The sequence below is a fragment of the Montipora capricornis genome, chromosome 13, assembly GCF_036669925.1.
Source record: "Montipora capricornis isolate CH-2021 chromosome 13, ASM3666992v2, whole genome shotgun sequence".
Lineage (NCBI taxonomy): Eukaryota > Metazoa > Cnidaria > Anthozoa > Scleractinia > Acroporidae > Montipora > Montipora capricornis.
The window spans coordinates 18283849-18301348 of record NC_090895.1 but is presented as its reverse complement, the minus strand read 5'-3'; the positions used below and the strand labels follow the sequence as shown (position 1 = coordinate 18301348).

General features: G+C 40.4%; 1 protein-coding gene and 1 long non-coding RNA gene across 5 annotated transcripts in view; one reads left to right on the top strand and one right to left on the bottom strand.

Annotated features, from left to right (window-relative positions):
* The window catches only part of LOC138028242 (uncharacterized), a 19773-nt gene extending 17756 nt beyond the window's left edge, over positions 1–2017 (top strand). Inside the window, exon 3 of the long non-coding RNA XR_011127591.1 lies at positions 1956–2017. This is a non-coding gene — a long non-coding RNA (uncharacterized lncRNA). The remainder of the gene's footprint in view (positions 1–1955) is intronic.
* LOC138028239 (mediator of RNA polymerase II transcription subunit 14-like) overlaps positions 78–17500 on the bottom strand; it is a 54144-nt gene continuing 36721 nt past the window's right edge. For 2 of the 4 annotated variants that reach the window (XM_068875704.1, XM_068875705.1), the window contains exons 30-38: positions 17238–17500; positions 11965–12196; positions 10868–11129; positions 10071–10224; positions 9054–9106; positions 5566–5673; positions 4116–4238; positions 2035–2224; positions 78–934 (exon numbers count right to left, since the gene is read on the bottom strand). The exon at positions 17238–17500 is cut by the window's right edge and continues 38 nt beyond it. In XM_068875704.1, coding sequence (XP_068731805.1) covers positions 873–934; positions 2035–2224; positions 4116–4238; positions 5566–5673; positions 9054–9106; positions 10071–10224; positions 10868–11129; positions 11965–12196; positions 17238–17500 — 1447 coding nt within the window. In that variant the 3' untranslated portion in view covers positions 78–872. The remainder of the gene's footprint in view (positions 935–2034; positions 2225–4115; positions 4239–5565; positions 5674–9053; positions 9107–10070; positions 10225–10867; positions 11130–11964; positions 12197–17237) is intronic. The other 2 variants (XM_068875706.1, XM_068875707.1) reach the window with 1 other exon arrangement.

The window sequence follows — 17500 nt, the reverse complement described above, 5'->3', positions numbered from 1 at the left end:
TCAGCCAATAGGCAGAAATGAAGGGTGTTCCCGCTTTTGTGGTGTGGTCGTCCTTCGTTGAATAAAGTGCTCGCTCCTTCAACAGCAAATAATAGACTTTTATTTCATGGTATGACACTAACGGCTATTCAGTTGTTGGCACTCAGCAACTCTGTCTGACTTGGTCAGCATTTTAAAGATTCTACCTTAAATATTACTTACAGAGCGCTGCTCAGTTGAGTATTGAAGTTTATATAGAGTGTTTTCACTCACGTGATCGGTAAACTTGTGTTTCCACCAAAACAAAAGAAAAGATTTGCGTGATAATAGAGCTCAATTCCCGGAGGATTAGTTGGGGACACCAACATGGCCGCCGTGACGTCACGTGAAAACACTCTATACTACTCAGATTAAAAAAAAAAAAAAAGCAATCGCCACCATTTCGATGGCCTGGTCGCAAACATTTTCCGCAACTTGGCGCCAAACACAGTCTGTTTGTTCTGATTGGTTTATTTTACTGTCTTTTACCACATGTCCTCCAACCTGACGTGAAGAAAAAACAACTGCATTTGAAAGCGACCATCTTGAACAGCACAACTGGCCGTAACCGAAATACCCCATCCTCGAAGTTTCAAAGCGAGTCCACTTTCCAAATATTCAACGGATAAAGAACACTCTTACATGGCGTCAGGGAAGCCTTGTTGATGTTCCAATACAAACACATGGCAGCCAGCCATATTGGCATGCCAATTCATCCCGCAGAAACAGAACTCCAATTTCATGCAAACCACTCAGTTCTCTTCTTTGAGCGCTGGTCACGTGACTGAAAATTACTTGCTAAACAAACTCGCTAAGAAAACGAGGCTGTTGCTTTGGAATTCACGTTTTGTCATTTATGGCGGAATATCCAGATTTCTTGCAAGTTCATACACAGCTGGAAAGATTGTACATTCACCTTTAAAGAAATCGAAAACAGTCATAAATTTTTCAATCTATGAAATAACTGAACGTCCTATGTGGGTCGCTGGTTGGGCTGAAATTTTTCCAGAGAGATGAAAAAGGTTTGTTTCTCTAGCACTTATGACAGTTTCCGATGTATACTGCCAGTCACATTTTTTAAAATGTGAGTTTTGCTTAATTCCTATAACTGCATGCATGTTGCTGTGCAGAAACAGATTTAAATAAGATCAGTTAGACAATTGACGTGGCTTGTTAAAGGCCACAAAACCTGAGTTGGCAAAATGAGGAAATTTACATATGATCAATATGTTTGACCGAGAACATACGACATCACAACACCACGTTAAACATCATTTTCTTCCAATGTTGGCTTTAAAGCTAAGAGAGGATCTCTCTTGTTGTCAGTTATCAGCTTCTTCATCAAGGTGACTGTAACCAGGGCAGTGCCAGTCCACCTTCACCCTTCTAACAAATTTCGGTACTTGGCTATACACCATATTCCAAAATGGCCACCATTTTAGTATTCTTTTGTTTGTTTGCAAAAATTAGCCCTTGTTGCCTCGTTCAAGGTTAAATATTCTTTTGAATTTTAAGCAACAAAGGCTAATTTGCAAGCAAACAAACGAATAGTAAAATGGCAGCCATTTTGATGTAAGGTGTATCTGATGAGACAAACATCCTAATGAACAATTCATGTTACAGCGACTTTCATATGACCTTGAAAAATAAACCTAAAAAAACTCGAAAACAAAAATGCAAAACATTTAATTGGCTTATCGAGCAAAAACAAACGAGCGCGAATTTTCATTGGCTTAGCGAACGCGGATGCAACCAGCGTCATCTCTCCATGGAACTTTCTGGAAAGCGATCGGCCTTTTTGAAATGCAGTAATGTGATTGGCCAATCGAAGCTTTGTTATAATCTTGCCAAACATTGGTCCGTGAAAGAAATTGCGAACACTTTTTCAAGGTCATACGAAAGTGGCTCTGACTTTAGGCCCCCGTCTTTTTTTCCAGTTCGTTTATGCATAAAGGCCAGTAGTAGCAGTACTCAATTGCAAACTATTCAGATGTTTCGCCGCTGGCATTTACTTACCAGTTCTTGGAGTAATTTCGCTCCATCGCTTCAAGGTCGCACTTACAATGGCTGCATGAGTCGAAGTGGCGGATGAACCAGGAGGGGACGCCTGTTGGACCGTGTTGTTTTGAATTTCGTGAAGAATGGGAACAACTACGATCTGTTCTTCTCCACAGGGCGAAGACGGAATAGGTTTACTAAGTTGTATCTGTTGAGAATAAACATAGTTTACGCTAATTATTTCCTAGGCAGATTATAATGACGTGACCTTATAAGAACGTCTAATTTTTCCGTCCCGTTCTCAACTTGCACCGTGACTCAAATATTTTTTCGTTGCTTTTTTTTTTTCACTTACAACAAACTTATTGAACATTTTTGCATTAACATTTCGCTTTTAGCTTTTTGCGTGCTGCACAAGGAACGTGAAGCTAACAAAATCCCAAAAACGGCTAAATACAGAAATTGCGCTGCATTAAATGTCTTATGAATGGTAATAAGACTGAGTGGAGTATAATTCAGGAAGAAATCGAGCGAGTAATTACGATTAAATTTCGAGCACGATTGATCCTTGAATTGTACGAAGCGAAGTCCTATTATCAATTGATCGTAACTCTTAAAAAATGCAAGAAGATGACGGTGATACATTTTTTTAAGGCTTAATCTGCTCAGCTTTTATCACAGGTCCCCGGTTCGATCCTCGGTGACTTAAACGTCTGTTTCGACTTTTCTCTGATCCGTGTAGCCATAGCTTTAAAGACCCGTAAAGTGGAGCACTGACAGAGCGAGGAGGGGGGGGGGGGGGGGATTATAAGGGCGCACCGTCGGCTTCCATTGATACAGTTTCGTGACTGAACGAAATACCGACGTTAAATGCCTTTACTTTACTTTAGTGCGATTCCTGTAATTAGCTCCTTGTGCAATCATTTGCCCCACTTACAAGTAAATTGGCGTGTTTCTAATCGGAGTGAAAATTGTGTAGTTGTTCATCTAACCCAATAAATTCAATATTGGATGATGCACAATACATGTGAAATGTCCATGTATTTCAACTGCGGGAATTGAAATACACGAGGGTTGGAGTTCATCGCCGTTCACCAACAACTTCAGCAGAAGTGAAGAAAGCCTGAAAAAACCCAGGCTTGAATGGGGCTCGACCCAGGACCATGCGGTTGGGCTGCACTGCTTGACCAACTCCGCAATCTGAGAGCCGGTTAGTGGTGAGTTCGAGTTACATCCCGTAAGAGGAGAATTTAAGGAATGAATGATATAGAATTATATCATGTGTACTGTTGGTTGGGAACGTGCGGCGTAATCTTTCGGTCAAGAGTTTGAGCCCCATTCAAGACTGGATTTTTTTCCGGCTTTCTTCGCAAGTTGCTGCATAAATAGCAATGATCTCCAACTCTTTCAAGTAACGGACCGAGTTTTTTCCGTTGATTTATAGCCCAAGCGTGAAGGCAATCAATCAACGGGAAAAACTAAGATCCGTAACTTTCAGTACGAACTGAGAAAACAAGGTTAGTAAGATATTTATTATATCTCTGACGTAATCAGGCGCGCGGGAAAAGAAACTAATTGACGTCAAGCGAAAGGTTCAACTGTCATACAGATTGCCGTGTCAAAATCCGAAAAACTAATACAAATTTAAGTAAGTAAACATAACGACATTTAAAAACTTGCTAGAGAATGTTCTGTCAAATTTCAAATTTCGCGGGCCGCAGAGCAGGCCGTACTGTAGAATACGGGGGATATAATAAACAGTATTGTAAATGCAAATGTATTAATGATTGACAATGATCTTAAAGTGCTACTACGAAGAAAAAATGAGCTCTCGTTTTTCCTCACATTTCGAAAGTATTTGCGTTGATTGCTCAATAGGCCGAATCAATAGAATACTGAGTCTTCCCCTTGAAATTACTACAAAAAAATCAAATCAACGCGAGTGCTTTTGAAGTGCGAAGGAAAACGAGAGCTGATTTTTTTCATCGTAGTAGCACTTTAACGTACGAACAGTGATAGCTATGATGTTCGAAACTCAGACAATTGTAAGAAACGCAGAAAGAAGAGATCTTCTCCTGAGATAAAGCGATCCAACTTACAAAAAACAACATCTTATTTTTTAGAACCACAGCTGGTGTTCCTGGAGCAGCCATGTCAGGTGCATTGGGTGGGATACTAAGACACCATTCCACTCGCCATTTTAGCTTGTTAGGATCGTGGTTCTGAAACACAAAAGGGGTAAAACCAAAAAGGAGACAAGGCATAATCCCAATTGCATAGCTTCTGCTCTTTTTCTTAAATAACACGAAAACGAACATTTGAAATTGAGCAACACTTACGACTACTATACCCCTAAGGCATCTAAACAGCAAAGCCAAACGCAAAAAAATTGACCGTTTTCAAATATGGAATTTATACTTAAATTTAAATACTGATCATGTATTTATTTAAGCCGATTTTTTTTTTCAAGTTGAAATCTGATTTCCATTCTTCGCCTCAGTACAGTGACGTACTGTTCCGTAAACAGAGTGCGTTTTTATGTTAGAACAAAAGGTTATACATTCCATTAAGCTTAGCACTGGTTTGCTTTAAGGACGGTGCCCACTAATTGCGCGGTTTATGAATATGCGGGGAATGTAGATCTTAACAAGTGTAGAAATCCAAAAGAAAATTGGGGAAAACCACGCATTTTTCAAAGATAATTAATCAACTATATTTGCAAAAAGCTTTAAAATACAAAGCGATGTATTGCGTTCATTTCCAAATTGAAGCTTTATTATCTCGGAAAAATACACGGTTACACCCAATTTCTTTTTGGATACAAAGATCACTTGTTAAATTCTGGTTTCTCCGCGCATAATTTTACAGCGGTTATAAGTCACACGCGCCCCTCAACAAAACTTTTTTTTATATTTCGAAAATAAAATTTAGGCGGACGTCAATCAAATGTTTTCATGACAATAGTTCTGTTCTCTTGGCGGCAGTTGAATTCGGCATGGAAACATTTGATTGACGTCCACCTAAATTTTATTTTCGAAATACAAAAACATGTCGTTGAGGGGTGCGTGTGACTGATAACCGCTGTTAACTGCGCAAAAATTTCCCTCTATTAGTAAGCACCATCCGTAGAAAACTCGAGTATCTCGAGATACATAACGTATGCACACTAAAATGGTATGCACCGTCCTTACACACGACGTGAGCACGTCAATGTGTTTCTCCTTCGGCTTTTCGCATTTTCATTTCGGACTTAAAACAACATCGATGCCAATTTCAAGCCCTGAAGTGCAATGAATCGCAAGGCCAATTCTTAATGATTGTGGTGCTGGGGCAGTGGAAAAAGTGGGTCGTGAGAAGTAGAAGGATTGGGACTGGTCAACTGACAATGTCACAGTAAGGTTTGTCAAATAAAAGGATGGTCAAGGTTGACAATCGACAACAAAAGCCCAGTTGACAACAGGATGTAACCACAAGTCTCATTTGGTCAGCTTTCCGAGTAGTTACTTCGATTTTGCCTTTATACTTTGCGTTTCATATAGCCTCACTCACCATTTCTAACTTCATGATTTTGATGCAATCGCGTAGTATACTGGGTGGCGCACCAAGAAGTCGAGCAAATGCTGAAACAGCGCTTGCCTTGTACGGCGCACGAATCACCTACAGGGAAAGAAGGCAGCAGAATTAACAGGTTTGTTCACCAGATGTCATACATTCCTGTAAGTACCTTTTCCCAACAGACCCGCTTTCTGATGCGATCAGGACGAACCGTATGAGTCTTGGTGCTCAACTATTGTAAGGGAAATGAGTTTGATTTGCATAAGAATACGCAACTCATTTCCATTTGAATGGTTGTGCACCAGGACTCGATTTGAAGCTGAGGCATAGAGCAACTCGGAAATGGGCTATTTGTTTGCCGGCGACGACGATGGAGCCCACTTCCTAATCTGGGACATAACATCATCCAATTAGCTTGCAGCCTTGAAAATCCAGATATCTAGGAATATCCTACTCGTCCTGCACTTGTTGGAACAGCCGCTGTTAAGACGGTTTTCGCGCTGTTCCATACGCGAAAAGTATTCTGGGAATCTCTTTACCTCGTGGTCCACTGCATGAAGCGAACGCTCTGAATTAAACAGAGGTGAGTTTTATTTCATTGTAAAGCGACGTCGATTGTGTTTCATTGTGAAATCATGTTAATATGCTGCCCTATCTAATAGGCCCTTAAGTTGTTCACTGCTGATGCAAAGGATTCGAAGGACCAGCACATCTTAAATATCAACAACCTCATGCTTCGAAAACTTGAAACTGTATGAGACTACAGTAAATGAAACTGAAATCATAGAGACACTATTAGAGATAGACAATATCAAGATCCACTTCAACCTCAGCAACAAAAAGTTGTTACAAATAGAAGATTAGTATTAACCTTTGTGTCATGTTTTCATAACAGCTACATCATGTCTTTACATTGATAATGATCTTGGATTTGATTGTTGCTTGAATTGCATTCAGTTATTGCTTGTTGAAAACCCAATAATTGCCAACGAGTCAGGCCTTCTGAAGACAGAAGGCCTGGCGAGGCGGCAGCTTATAGAGCCGCGAGAAGATTTTTAGGCAGACGAAATCTCAGAAGCGCTTCAAATTTAAGTGTAATGTAGACCAAAAGCTGTAATGTAGACCAAAGCGATGAAATGTTGACCGTAGCGATAACCAATGAGAGGGCCGCACGAGTACGCCGCGTGATGTTTGCAGCCGCCAGATCACGCAAGCTTGGCTCGTTGGCACTTTAGCGACAGCTATAACTAGTTAAATATAAATACACATTCTGCTTCGTGAGGTTGTTATTCTCGTTAACCAGCAATGGAAAGTCATTGCAACGCGAATGGCGTTTTGGTGCATCTTATGTTGTTTGTTTCAATAAAATGTTTCTCTGGAAAAGGATTCTGTGATATTTTCTGCCTTTGTGAATTATTGCCAACGAGTCAGGCCTTCTGAAGACAGAAGGCCTGGCGAGGCGGCAGCTTATAGAGCCGCGAGAAGATTTTTAGGCGGACGAAATCTCAGAAGCGCTTCAAATTTAATTGTAATGTAGACCAAAAGCTGTAATGTAGACCAAAGCGATGAAATGTTGACCGTAGCGATAACCAATGAGAGTTAAGCACGAGTACGCCGCGTGATGTTTGCAGACGCCAGATCACGCAAGCTTGGCTCGTTGGCACTTTAGCGACAGCTATAACTAGTATAAAATAGTTGTAATATTCTTTCTCCATTTAACTGATGTTTTTCAATTTTTCATCCATTGTTATTGTTAATGTTTATATACAGCTTAAGTGACGTATTTTGTTGTTTATCTCATAGTGTAGTCTAAGTACATCGGATCATTTGTTGTTGTTGTCAGCTTTGTTGTTAAACGAAATAATGTATGTTTTCAAAAGATTTGTTAGGAAATGATTAGGTTGTCCACAGGGTGACATCAGGAGGCAGCATTCAAAATTTAGAGGGACCACAGAAAGAGAGCTTGCTCGCAGGCTCACATGTACTGGCAATGTGCCATCGTAATATCAAGAATTAATTTTACTTGTGTCCATAATGTTCGCTTAGTAAAATATATTCTATATACAAGGCTAAAAGTTAAAAAATTAAAATATTCAAACCAAACGTTTTCGGCTGTTTGCCATCATCAGGGTTAGGGGGGTTATTTATACATAAGATATAAATGTACGCGCGGACGGTCACCCATTTAATTTAACCCTGATGATGGCAAACAGCCGAAAACGTTTGGTTTGAATATTTTAATTTTTTAACTTATAGCCTTGTATATAGAATATAATTTTACTTGTATTATCAAAGTTCTAATTAATAATGATTTTGGGAAACACAGACATGTAAAAACCAGCGATAAAAAGTTAAACTTCATGACGCCATTATCAAGGAGTTGGAAATGAACATGCGAGTTCATAACAGATATAAAACACTCCAAATTTGCATAAGTGAAGAAGAGCTAGACGAAGACTTTAGCACCGATTGAATCTGTTTGCACGTTCAGCCGTGGTCTTAATTGTTTGATGTACAGCATTTCGTTCACCAGACAATCCAATTTGTTCATGCAATTCTTCAACACTCTAAAGCAGCTAAGGAGGTCCTCAGGGACAGCACCCGCGTGGTCTTGATCGTAATGCTTGCGAACAGAGGATGACGTACTCTTGTGGCCATCCACGCGTGTATGTAGATGGCCACGTGTTTAGCCAACATAGTTACCTGAATCGCACAGGTTACATTGCAAACAATTAAGACCACGGCTTAACGTGCAAACAGATTCAATCCGTGCTAAAGTCTTTGTCTAGTTCTTCTTCACTTGCGCAAATTTGGAGAATTTTATATCTGTTATTAACTCGCATATTTATTTCTAACTCCTTGATAATGGCGTCATGAGGTCGCCGAAACGTCGGAAGTTTAACTTTTTATCGCTAGTTTTTACATGTCTATATTTTCAAAGTTATCCATATTTTGAGAAAACTCGTATCCTTAACACTTTTTAATGGCTTTTTGGCATGATTATACAATTGGGAATCCTTATGATATTTAAGGCCAGACTGCCACCATGATGTGAATGCTAGCAAGACTACAGACGAGATTTTTTGACGAATAGTTCTCTGATTAGTCGATTGGAACAGGACGAATCATACGTAAGACAGGCTGATCACATGCCAAAATGCATTGACATATCCTTCACAATTTAACTTTGAAACAAACGCATGAAATTAATCCTTAAATCGCCCTCGGGATAATGCGATAATTAGTACCATACTTATGATTGGGCCTCTGAGATTACCAGATGCCGATTACACCAAAAATAACCTGCGTACTACACTGTACCCGCTACAGAGTTTACAATTTATACTACAATCCCAATCAATCAATCAATCAATCCAGATGAAACTTTTAACGTATAAACTCCTTAAATGGAAGAGACACACAGGCAATATTATTTTCCTAGTACACTGGTGCAATAAATAACAACGTCGTAACAAGCGTACCCTCGTTTCGAAGAACCTTTCAAGAGTGGCCAGATCGTCTTTCCACGAAGCCTCTGAAATAATATTATGCAAAATCAAGTTAACTAATGTTTCATCATCAGAAGATAGCGAGCCACGATCATGACAAGACTGAAGTAAAGCGCGCAGGTTATAGATCAGGCGTTTGCTGTTTGTTCCAGGGTGAGCGCTGCAAACGCGTCAGTGCTATGATGAAATAATCACTGTATTCAAGGCTCAAGCTTGTATACCACTCAATAAACTGTATGCTGCTCACTTTTTCTCTTTCTTTGTGGTAGCCCACTTTCAAGTTTTAACAGAAGCTGCACAAAACAAAACACTCGTAGAGAAACGAACAGTGATGTTGCCCCAGTCTACAGAACATTTTGCTATAATAGTGATTTCCAGCTTTGAGACTTGTCATTTTTTTTCCATTATGATTAGCGAAGTTTTAAACTTATAATCACGAGCCGCAGGCGAGATGTTTCTTCTCAACAAAATGTTGCAAATGAAAGTCATCGGTTAATGATATGGGGCGAAAACTCATTGCGAGTAGTTGAGGAAATTAAAGTCCCCTTTCTAATTTTAATGAAGCATTAATGACATTTGTCCCCCAATATATGGCGAGTATGACTAAATCAAAAAGAGAGCATAATTCAGCTTACTAAACAATCCATACGACAGGCGTGGCACAAACCGGAATCTGTATAGGGCGGTTTTCAAACGCCTGTCGTAAAACCAAAACCAAAGTAATTACTTTGGCCAATCAAAAAGGACGGAGACAATCCAGTACACCAATCAAAACTGGAAGTAATTACACGTAGCCGACACAAAGCGCGGGAAATGTGCACGCGCGAGCCACGATTGGTTTTGGTTTCAGTTGAAAAGGTGGCGCGAGAACTTTGAACCAATCACTGAGTGAAGTAGATGCAAAACCAAAGTACTTCGCTAATTACTTTCGACACTCAATTGAAAACCGCTCTATGGTAACCGTCTGTTTAATTGATTGCAACAACAAACCTTGTCCGTGTGGTGGCTTGACGCTGAGTCGGAGCGCAGTGTACGTTGTATCCAGACTAACTACGTACTGCAGATTGGTGCAGGGCTGAAGGTTTGAAGACGGTGGAGTCACTTTAAATACCAAACAACTCAGCTCATTCCGCACCAAGGTAAGCTATGAACAAGAGATGAAAAAGAAGTCAAGTAAACAGAAAAGATAAAGAGTTGTTAACACGACAGGAAGAAAGCCATAGCAACAGGAAGAGTCTACAATTCGGATTAAGCCAGCGCAATATATTTTCTGTATACACCTTTCATGATAAATGAACCGCTAATCTAGGCGGGTAGGTAAGACAATACTAACTTAAACTATGACGTTATACAAATAATTAAGAGCTATTCACCGAAGTGGAGGTTGCTGGTGGTGGATATTTATCGAGCCGAACCAACAGTGTAGTATATACTAAACAGTAAGATAATGTAGCACAAAAGATGATTCTAACTCATTTTTTGTCCCAAGGAATATCCTTCTTCTTTACTTTAAAAAAGTGATAGTAAGTTTCAAACTTCGACTCTGTCCCTCTCGTGTTCTGGGTTGCCACGACCTCTTAAATCTGGCGTGTGCAACAAGCATTTTCGGATGAACAATGAGCTCCGAAAGGATTTTTATTGCACCTTTCGGACACTCGAAAAATGGCACGAGAATACACTTGTCTATTTTTTTACTCTTGCCGCAAACTACGCGCCGTTAGCATAAAAACTTCTTCATGGATTTTCATTTGTGCGAGCGAGAACGTTTGCCACGCAAACCCCCTTACCGGTTCCTCGCTCTGAATGACACGCGAAAGATGACGCTTCAAATGCATACAGCATAAAAACTTTTCCAATGGGGGCATCATGACTGGGGGACCGCGCCTTGAAGATGAGGAGACAGGTGTCGGGGTACACAGTTTGGTAAATGCAGCGTGAGATAATATCGTCGGAGTGGTGGAGGCCAACGTTCGAGCAGTTAGCGGTCTTGGTGGAGTGGTTGGTTGCTTAACCCCAGCGGATGAAGAGGTTTGAGAAGCAGGAGAAGCCCTGTGAAAGAAAAGGGCCATTATATGTTAAGTGTCCTACTCAGTAGGCACTCAGACACACGTAATAAGAATAAGAATAAAGTGGACATCCCAGGATACAGAACGGCCGCAGGCCAAAGAACCTTCTATTATCGAGCGGTTTCTCTGTGGAATAACCTACCTGGAAGTCTCACTGAGATGACAAACCTTGCATTATTCAAAAAGGAACTAATGCGTCATTTACAAAGAGAATGTTAGAAGCTTTCAATGATTTTAACATATATCAAATTTCTTGTCAAATTTGTTATATAAATATGATTCTAATCATTTGTTTATAGTTTTAAATATTTTATTGAATATTGTAATTACTTTGAGAATTTCAAATATTTAATCATTTCTCATTGTTCTATAGTTTTAGATATTTTATTGAATATTGTAATTACTTTGAAAAGCCAGAATTTGGAAAGAAATAAAGTTATTATTATTGTTATTACTTTCAAACGACTATGGAATGAATGGCGGATAGCGGAAACGAATTTTTACATCTTCAGTTTAAAGTGCAGTTTTACAGCTAAATTTTATCATAAAACAAAGGACATACAGCACCCTTCGTAATTCCCAGCATTTTGCAGGCTTGAGCATTGCTTTTCAACTCAGCCTTCCTCATAATTTAAGTGATGTCTTCATCAAAGTGGTCTTTATTAGTACGGTTTAAACTTTGAAAGTGCATCAATTTAACTTAGTGTAAATACTTCAGAGTTTAACAATTTCGTCCTATAAACCACATAAACAATCACCCACAAGGACAATAAAAAATAAACAGTTTTAGGGTCGGATAGGTAAAAAAAAAACTGTACCTGTACTTAGTAGCCTGGCCTGTGCTGGAGAGCTGTGGGGACATGGGCCAAGGCCCTGGTGACGTAATAGGCATGTTATGAGAGAGGGCTGGAGAAGATCCAGCTACAACAGGAGACGGAGTGGCAAACTGGAGACTACTCACTGGTGACTGCACAGGAAGGCCGGCAGGAGACTGGGCTAGACCTTGAGGTGCGACTGGTGACGGTTGGAGCAAAGCCGAGAGCTGAGAAGCTGTGATTAAGAAACACAGATATGTACTCGTGCACTAATGGAGTAAACAAATGCTCGAGAATGCCTTGGAGTAACGGGATTCTTGTGACAAGAAATAAAATGAAAAGCGTTTGCCAAGAAGTTCTCAGGTGTCCACGACGCGCCTGCATTTGTTCGTTAGCTACAGTATTGCGTGCAATTTCACATTAAAAAAATCACTATTTCTTTGTCTCATTTTAGTAATAGAAATTGGTTTCCAACGTAAACCCTTTTGCTGCCACAATGCTGAACTTCGAGGTTGACTGGGACCAAGAGAGGATATATACAATGGACGTTTAACACTGACAAATGCGACGTAATGCGTCGCGTAAAAAGAATGATAGCTCGAGTTAATAGTCGCTATCGTTAGAATGGTTCAGCACTAAGAATTGTTTTGAACCAGCGCAAACAGCAACTCGGAAATGGTCTATTATGAATGTAGCTTTAAAAGTTAGCCAATATTTCGAAACTCCTGTCTTGTTTCTTTATTAGGGGTCATCCAAAGCTATTGCAAGACTCCTTTGATATGCTCACCAATCAGCTCAAAAGGGAAATCGTACACCCAGCAATAGCGATGATGATGATGAGCTTTATTCAATAAAGTGTATATGCCAGATTTTCTTTCATTTACTCAAGTGAAACATCACGGGTTTCTGAGATAAAAACAGCCAAAGAAAACTCCACAATTTTATTCTATGACTTTCAGCCTTTTAAAAATCGGAATTTCCACTTCCAGGGGGTACAAAACCGCGCTGGTAAGGAGACTGGGGATAGCAGAACTGTGACAGTCATATTCTGTCGAGAGGCGAGTGCTCTCACCACTGCACCATTCCTGCGTACTTTTCTTTAAAATTTAAGCTACATTCACAACTACCCAAACTGCAAAAGCATCAAAACTATTATCTGTCAACCTGGTTGCCGGGTGAATCATAGCTTACGATGCGATTATCTGTTACCGTTCTTGAATTTCATTTCAACCAAATTAAAATTCACTTCTAGCCAATGAATGACAAAAGGAGCTATTGTTTGCCTTTTGAAGCCTTTGAATGCAAAAGAGATATTATAAGCAGGTTGCTCGGCAATGGGCGAATGGCAATTTAAAGGAACTTTATTTATTCATTTGGTCGTTCTAGTGCTGGAGCACTAATTGGGGACACTGTAAACTGAAATTAACAACCAACGCAAATCAAGTCAAATGTTGGTTTTTGAGGAGAGGGGAAAACCGGAGTACCTGGAGAAAAACCTCTCGCTCCTTTGAGCAGAGTGGAGATCCAACAAACGAGTGGAGATCCACGGTTTCGCCTCATGGGCTATTGACCCGTAGCCCTTGTTAATTACTATATGGCAAGCAATTCTCAGGCTAAATAGTGCACTCTGATTAGCTGGTTTTCGATCGGGATTTTACAGTATGGATCATTACCATGGACACGGTCCGTTTCTGTATTTTTTCTCTTTCCCGAGCAAAACCGTACAATTACAGCAAGCAGAAATAGCCCATTTCCGAGTTGCTGCATGTTTCAGTTTCAAAACGAGTCCTGGTGCACAACCACTCAAATGGAAATGAGTTGCGTATTCTTATGCAAATCAAACTCATTTCCCTTACAATAGTTGAGCATTAAGACTCACTTCGAAACCGAGACTAACAGCAACTCGGACATGGCCCATCAGGTTGCCCTTCAAAGTTCGCTGATGGAAGACGAAGAGTTACGAACATTCACCAAGTGTCCGATTGCTCAAAGAAACAATGCCATATAATAAACAACTTACATATCTCAATTGCTCAGGACCGCTTTGGGGAATATTGGCGCTCGGTCCGTACTGCCACGACCTCGGGCCAATATCCCTCAGTACGGCCCTCGCGCTTGAATAGTAAGTGGTTAATAAGCTATAGAAAAATACAAACGAAATATAACGAAGCTACGAAGACGTCGCGTGGACAAAAAAGGGCTACCCTGTTGGCAGAGGTTTCCTTGATTTCCTCCATGTCGCCCAGACCTTTGGAAGAATAATTCAACTCTTAACCGCTACAACAAATTTGAATTTTAACACGTGCCCAATGGCGGAAGAGCAATCTCGTTCCCGCAGCCTCCGTTACACTTGTCCAGCGGAACTTGCGTGAGACGCTTTGGAAACCTGAACCAGAAAACTTTGGTTCCGGTCGAATACCCGCGCATTCGTGAGGGGAAGCGGTTACAAATCAACAAAAACATGTGGAGTTCACCTTGCCATGAAAGCGCATAATTTTCACTCGCGAGACAGTACACACGAGTATAAACACATCTCCTAATACAATTGAAACGTTTAAATACGGAAAATCAAAATTAACGAGACATTTTTTCAATCAAAACAGATTTCAGTATCTCGTGTCATGCAAGTGACAATTCAGAAATTCAAAATGATATATTTTCTAAATGAGAAACGTTACGGAACTGGCAAGCTGTAAAAAGATCATCGTCAACCTCGTATAGATAAAAACCCAGAAGAAATCACAATTTTTCATTCAGAATTTGAAAATGGCAGGAAATGAAACCGTTTTTCAAACAGCCAATAAAATATGGCCATTTTTGGATTTGACCAGAATCTCATTTCCCGACCGCTGGTCAAGGAAACGATGACTCTGGAAACGAGATTGGCAGAAGAGTGAAAGTGATGTTGTATTGGCGCACGTGCGTGACAGGACATTGAGGAGATCCAAGCAGAAGTTTTCTTTTCTTCTCGCTAGAGAGGGAAATCAAGAAAAGCTCTGCAAAGCAGGGCAAGATTGAAACGGATTGAATTGGGGTCGGTGCCATTTTTTTTATCCGATTCACGACAAATCACCACGATAAAGGTCGTTTCTGCGCATAACTTTGCTTGTCGCTGAAGGATTTCCCAACTTGTATTTGCCTTTGCGACTTTTTAGCGAAACAGCTAAAAATACTACGCCTCCAACCCTGACCATTTAATTTCAATTTATTCTACGGCATTCGAAGGCAGCAAAAAGGTTACTAGAGATGCACAGTGCGTCTGGACGACTTTGATAAATCCATCTTAAGTATAAAGCCAGGTGAGTGACGCATTATTTGTCTAGACGCATAATGCCTCTCTGGTACAAAAACAGCCAATTCAAACCGAACCTAATACAAGAAAGATGCATACTCATCATGACTATCAACAAAAATCTTGTGTGCAAATTGATTCCACTTCAGACTACTTGCTAAATATAGCAACATTTAAATAAATTTAATTTTTGCGACGTCGTGGATTTGCTGTTTAATTTAAAAGCCAGCACACAGCATCAAAGCAAAATAAGCATCAGTGATTAATTTGCGAGGACAGTACAAGACGAGATATAGAAAGAAGAAACAATCCAGAAAAGACAGGAACTGCAAAGAGCTTGTGGCGGAAACAATGAAAATTGAAGAGTCAAACGAAAGACTAGAAAGAATTGTACTGTGGCAAAAGATGGCTAGAAAATGTTTCACAAGAGGGCTCGAGGATTGCTCCAACTCGAGTTTCGAGTCTGCATGCCTTGAGTGATGGTCACTGTGAACAAGCTTTCCGGCGTTTGCGGAACCATGCAAGTTCTCATTTGGTTTGTGAGAGCAAAAGACACGATGGTGATATCTCAAATTCTGTCATTGAAGAAACTATTTCGGTGATTGTGCTTCCCAACTTACAAAGGAAACTTCAAAAAATAATCCGATTGAACTACTAATTCCCCAAAATCGGACGTTTAGAATTTCGTCTCCTTCGCGTCTTAAACTTTCCTTAAACGTGCGCGAGTCTTCCAGTTTGCCACAATGCCTCGTTTAAGGTGACACAAGTATAACTCAAAGAAGAACGGACAGACCGAGAAACCCTAGAGAACCTACAGGAAAAAAACTGCTGAAGAAAACAAAGTAACAAAGTATGAACAAATGAACGCAACACAACTTGCACGAACGAAGCAAAGTGCTTACTTTACGTATTGCAAAAGCAAATACATTTTTTAAAAGAAAAACAACCTTAACAGTTAAAAATTGCCACAAAGGATTGAAGTAGAAACAAATGCAAAATCTCTTGAGGCTTGTTTCCACTTACGACGAGAGCAACAGTACAAAGAACGAAGCGCGTGGGATAATCACAAACAAATCGAGAACACTTAAATATGCCGCCTTCTTGTAAAGACGCATGCTATGACTGAAGACTTGAGCCACTTTCTTTCCTGCTTTTGCTTACGTTGCAATTTCTGTAAAACTGGCATTGCAACCCAAATTTTTAGTCAAGGGTAACTTTTCGTTTTTCTCAAGAATGATCTTTTCACTGCTATTTACACTTCTGTTCGCGTCGCATGTTTCAACCAAGCCTCACTTAGATGTCCCCGATCTGCGATGGAATGTGGCCATCAGTTTTCGGTATTATATATCTTTAGCATGGCCACTGATAAATTAGACGAAAAAAAAAACGTGACGGTTTTGTGTTCCTTGCACGATCCATAATTTTGCATTAAGCACAAGCATTCCCTCGTGGCGTTGTGGTCACCAGGCCCAATCTGATTAGCCATAATTTGGCGGGACCCGTATTCTAAATTTCGATAATACAGTAAACTGATGGGCCAAGGCCAAAGAAGAGAGGAGATCGACACTTCTGAGTTATGGGCTTCGGCTTGGGCCCTTTTCCGTCTTTTTCCTACCCTCTAAGGATGCAGGGACACATCTTGCCGCTCAAACAAAGGAAAAAGTAGCCAAATCAAGGGAGAGTATTATTATTTCTCACAATGCCTTTATTTCAATGATGTGTGCTTAGCGGCCTGGTCTATGAATGAAGACGAGGCTGGCGTTAGCATTGTTTTTGCTTCACAAAGCACTGAAGTTTGTACAGTAATGCAACCATGCTCTTACGCATGAATGGTAAAGTAACCACGTGGACAACTGCAAATAGAACCCAAAGGCCATTCCTCGAAAGCAATACAGGTGAAACTTATACTCTTGCACCGATATACAACTGTCCTGTGAAGTGTGCTAACTAAAATTTCTGTTCGTCAGGGTTAATGTCAACTCACCTGGTGAGCCTACACCATAAATGTTACTCGGACTGTTCACACTGGGTGACGCAGAAAACGGAGACGGTACATTGACGGAACCAGAGGAAGCCTGGGGCGAGGTGCGAGCGATCATGGGTGATGCACCAATGTTTGGCGCGCTCGGCATTGACTGCGGTGACGTAAATTGGGGTTCCATGACCGACGCATCGGTTTCCATGGCGATGGGTGAGGGAGGAGCTTCATCATCTGCAGTAGATGCATGGCGAGAAGTTATTCCTCCA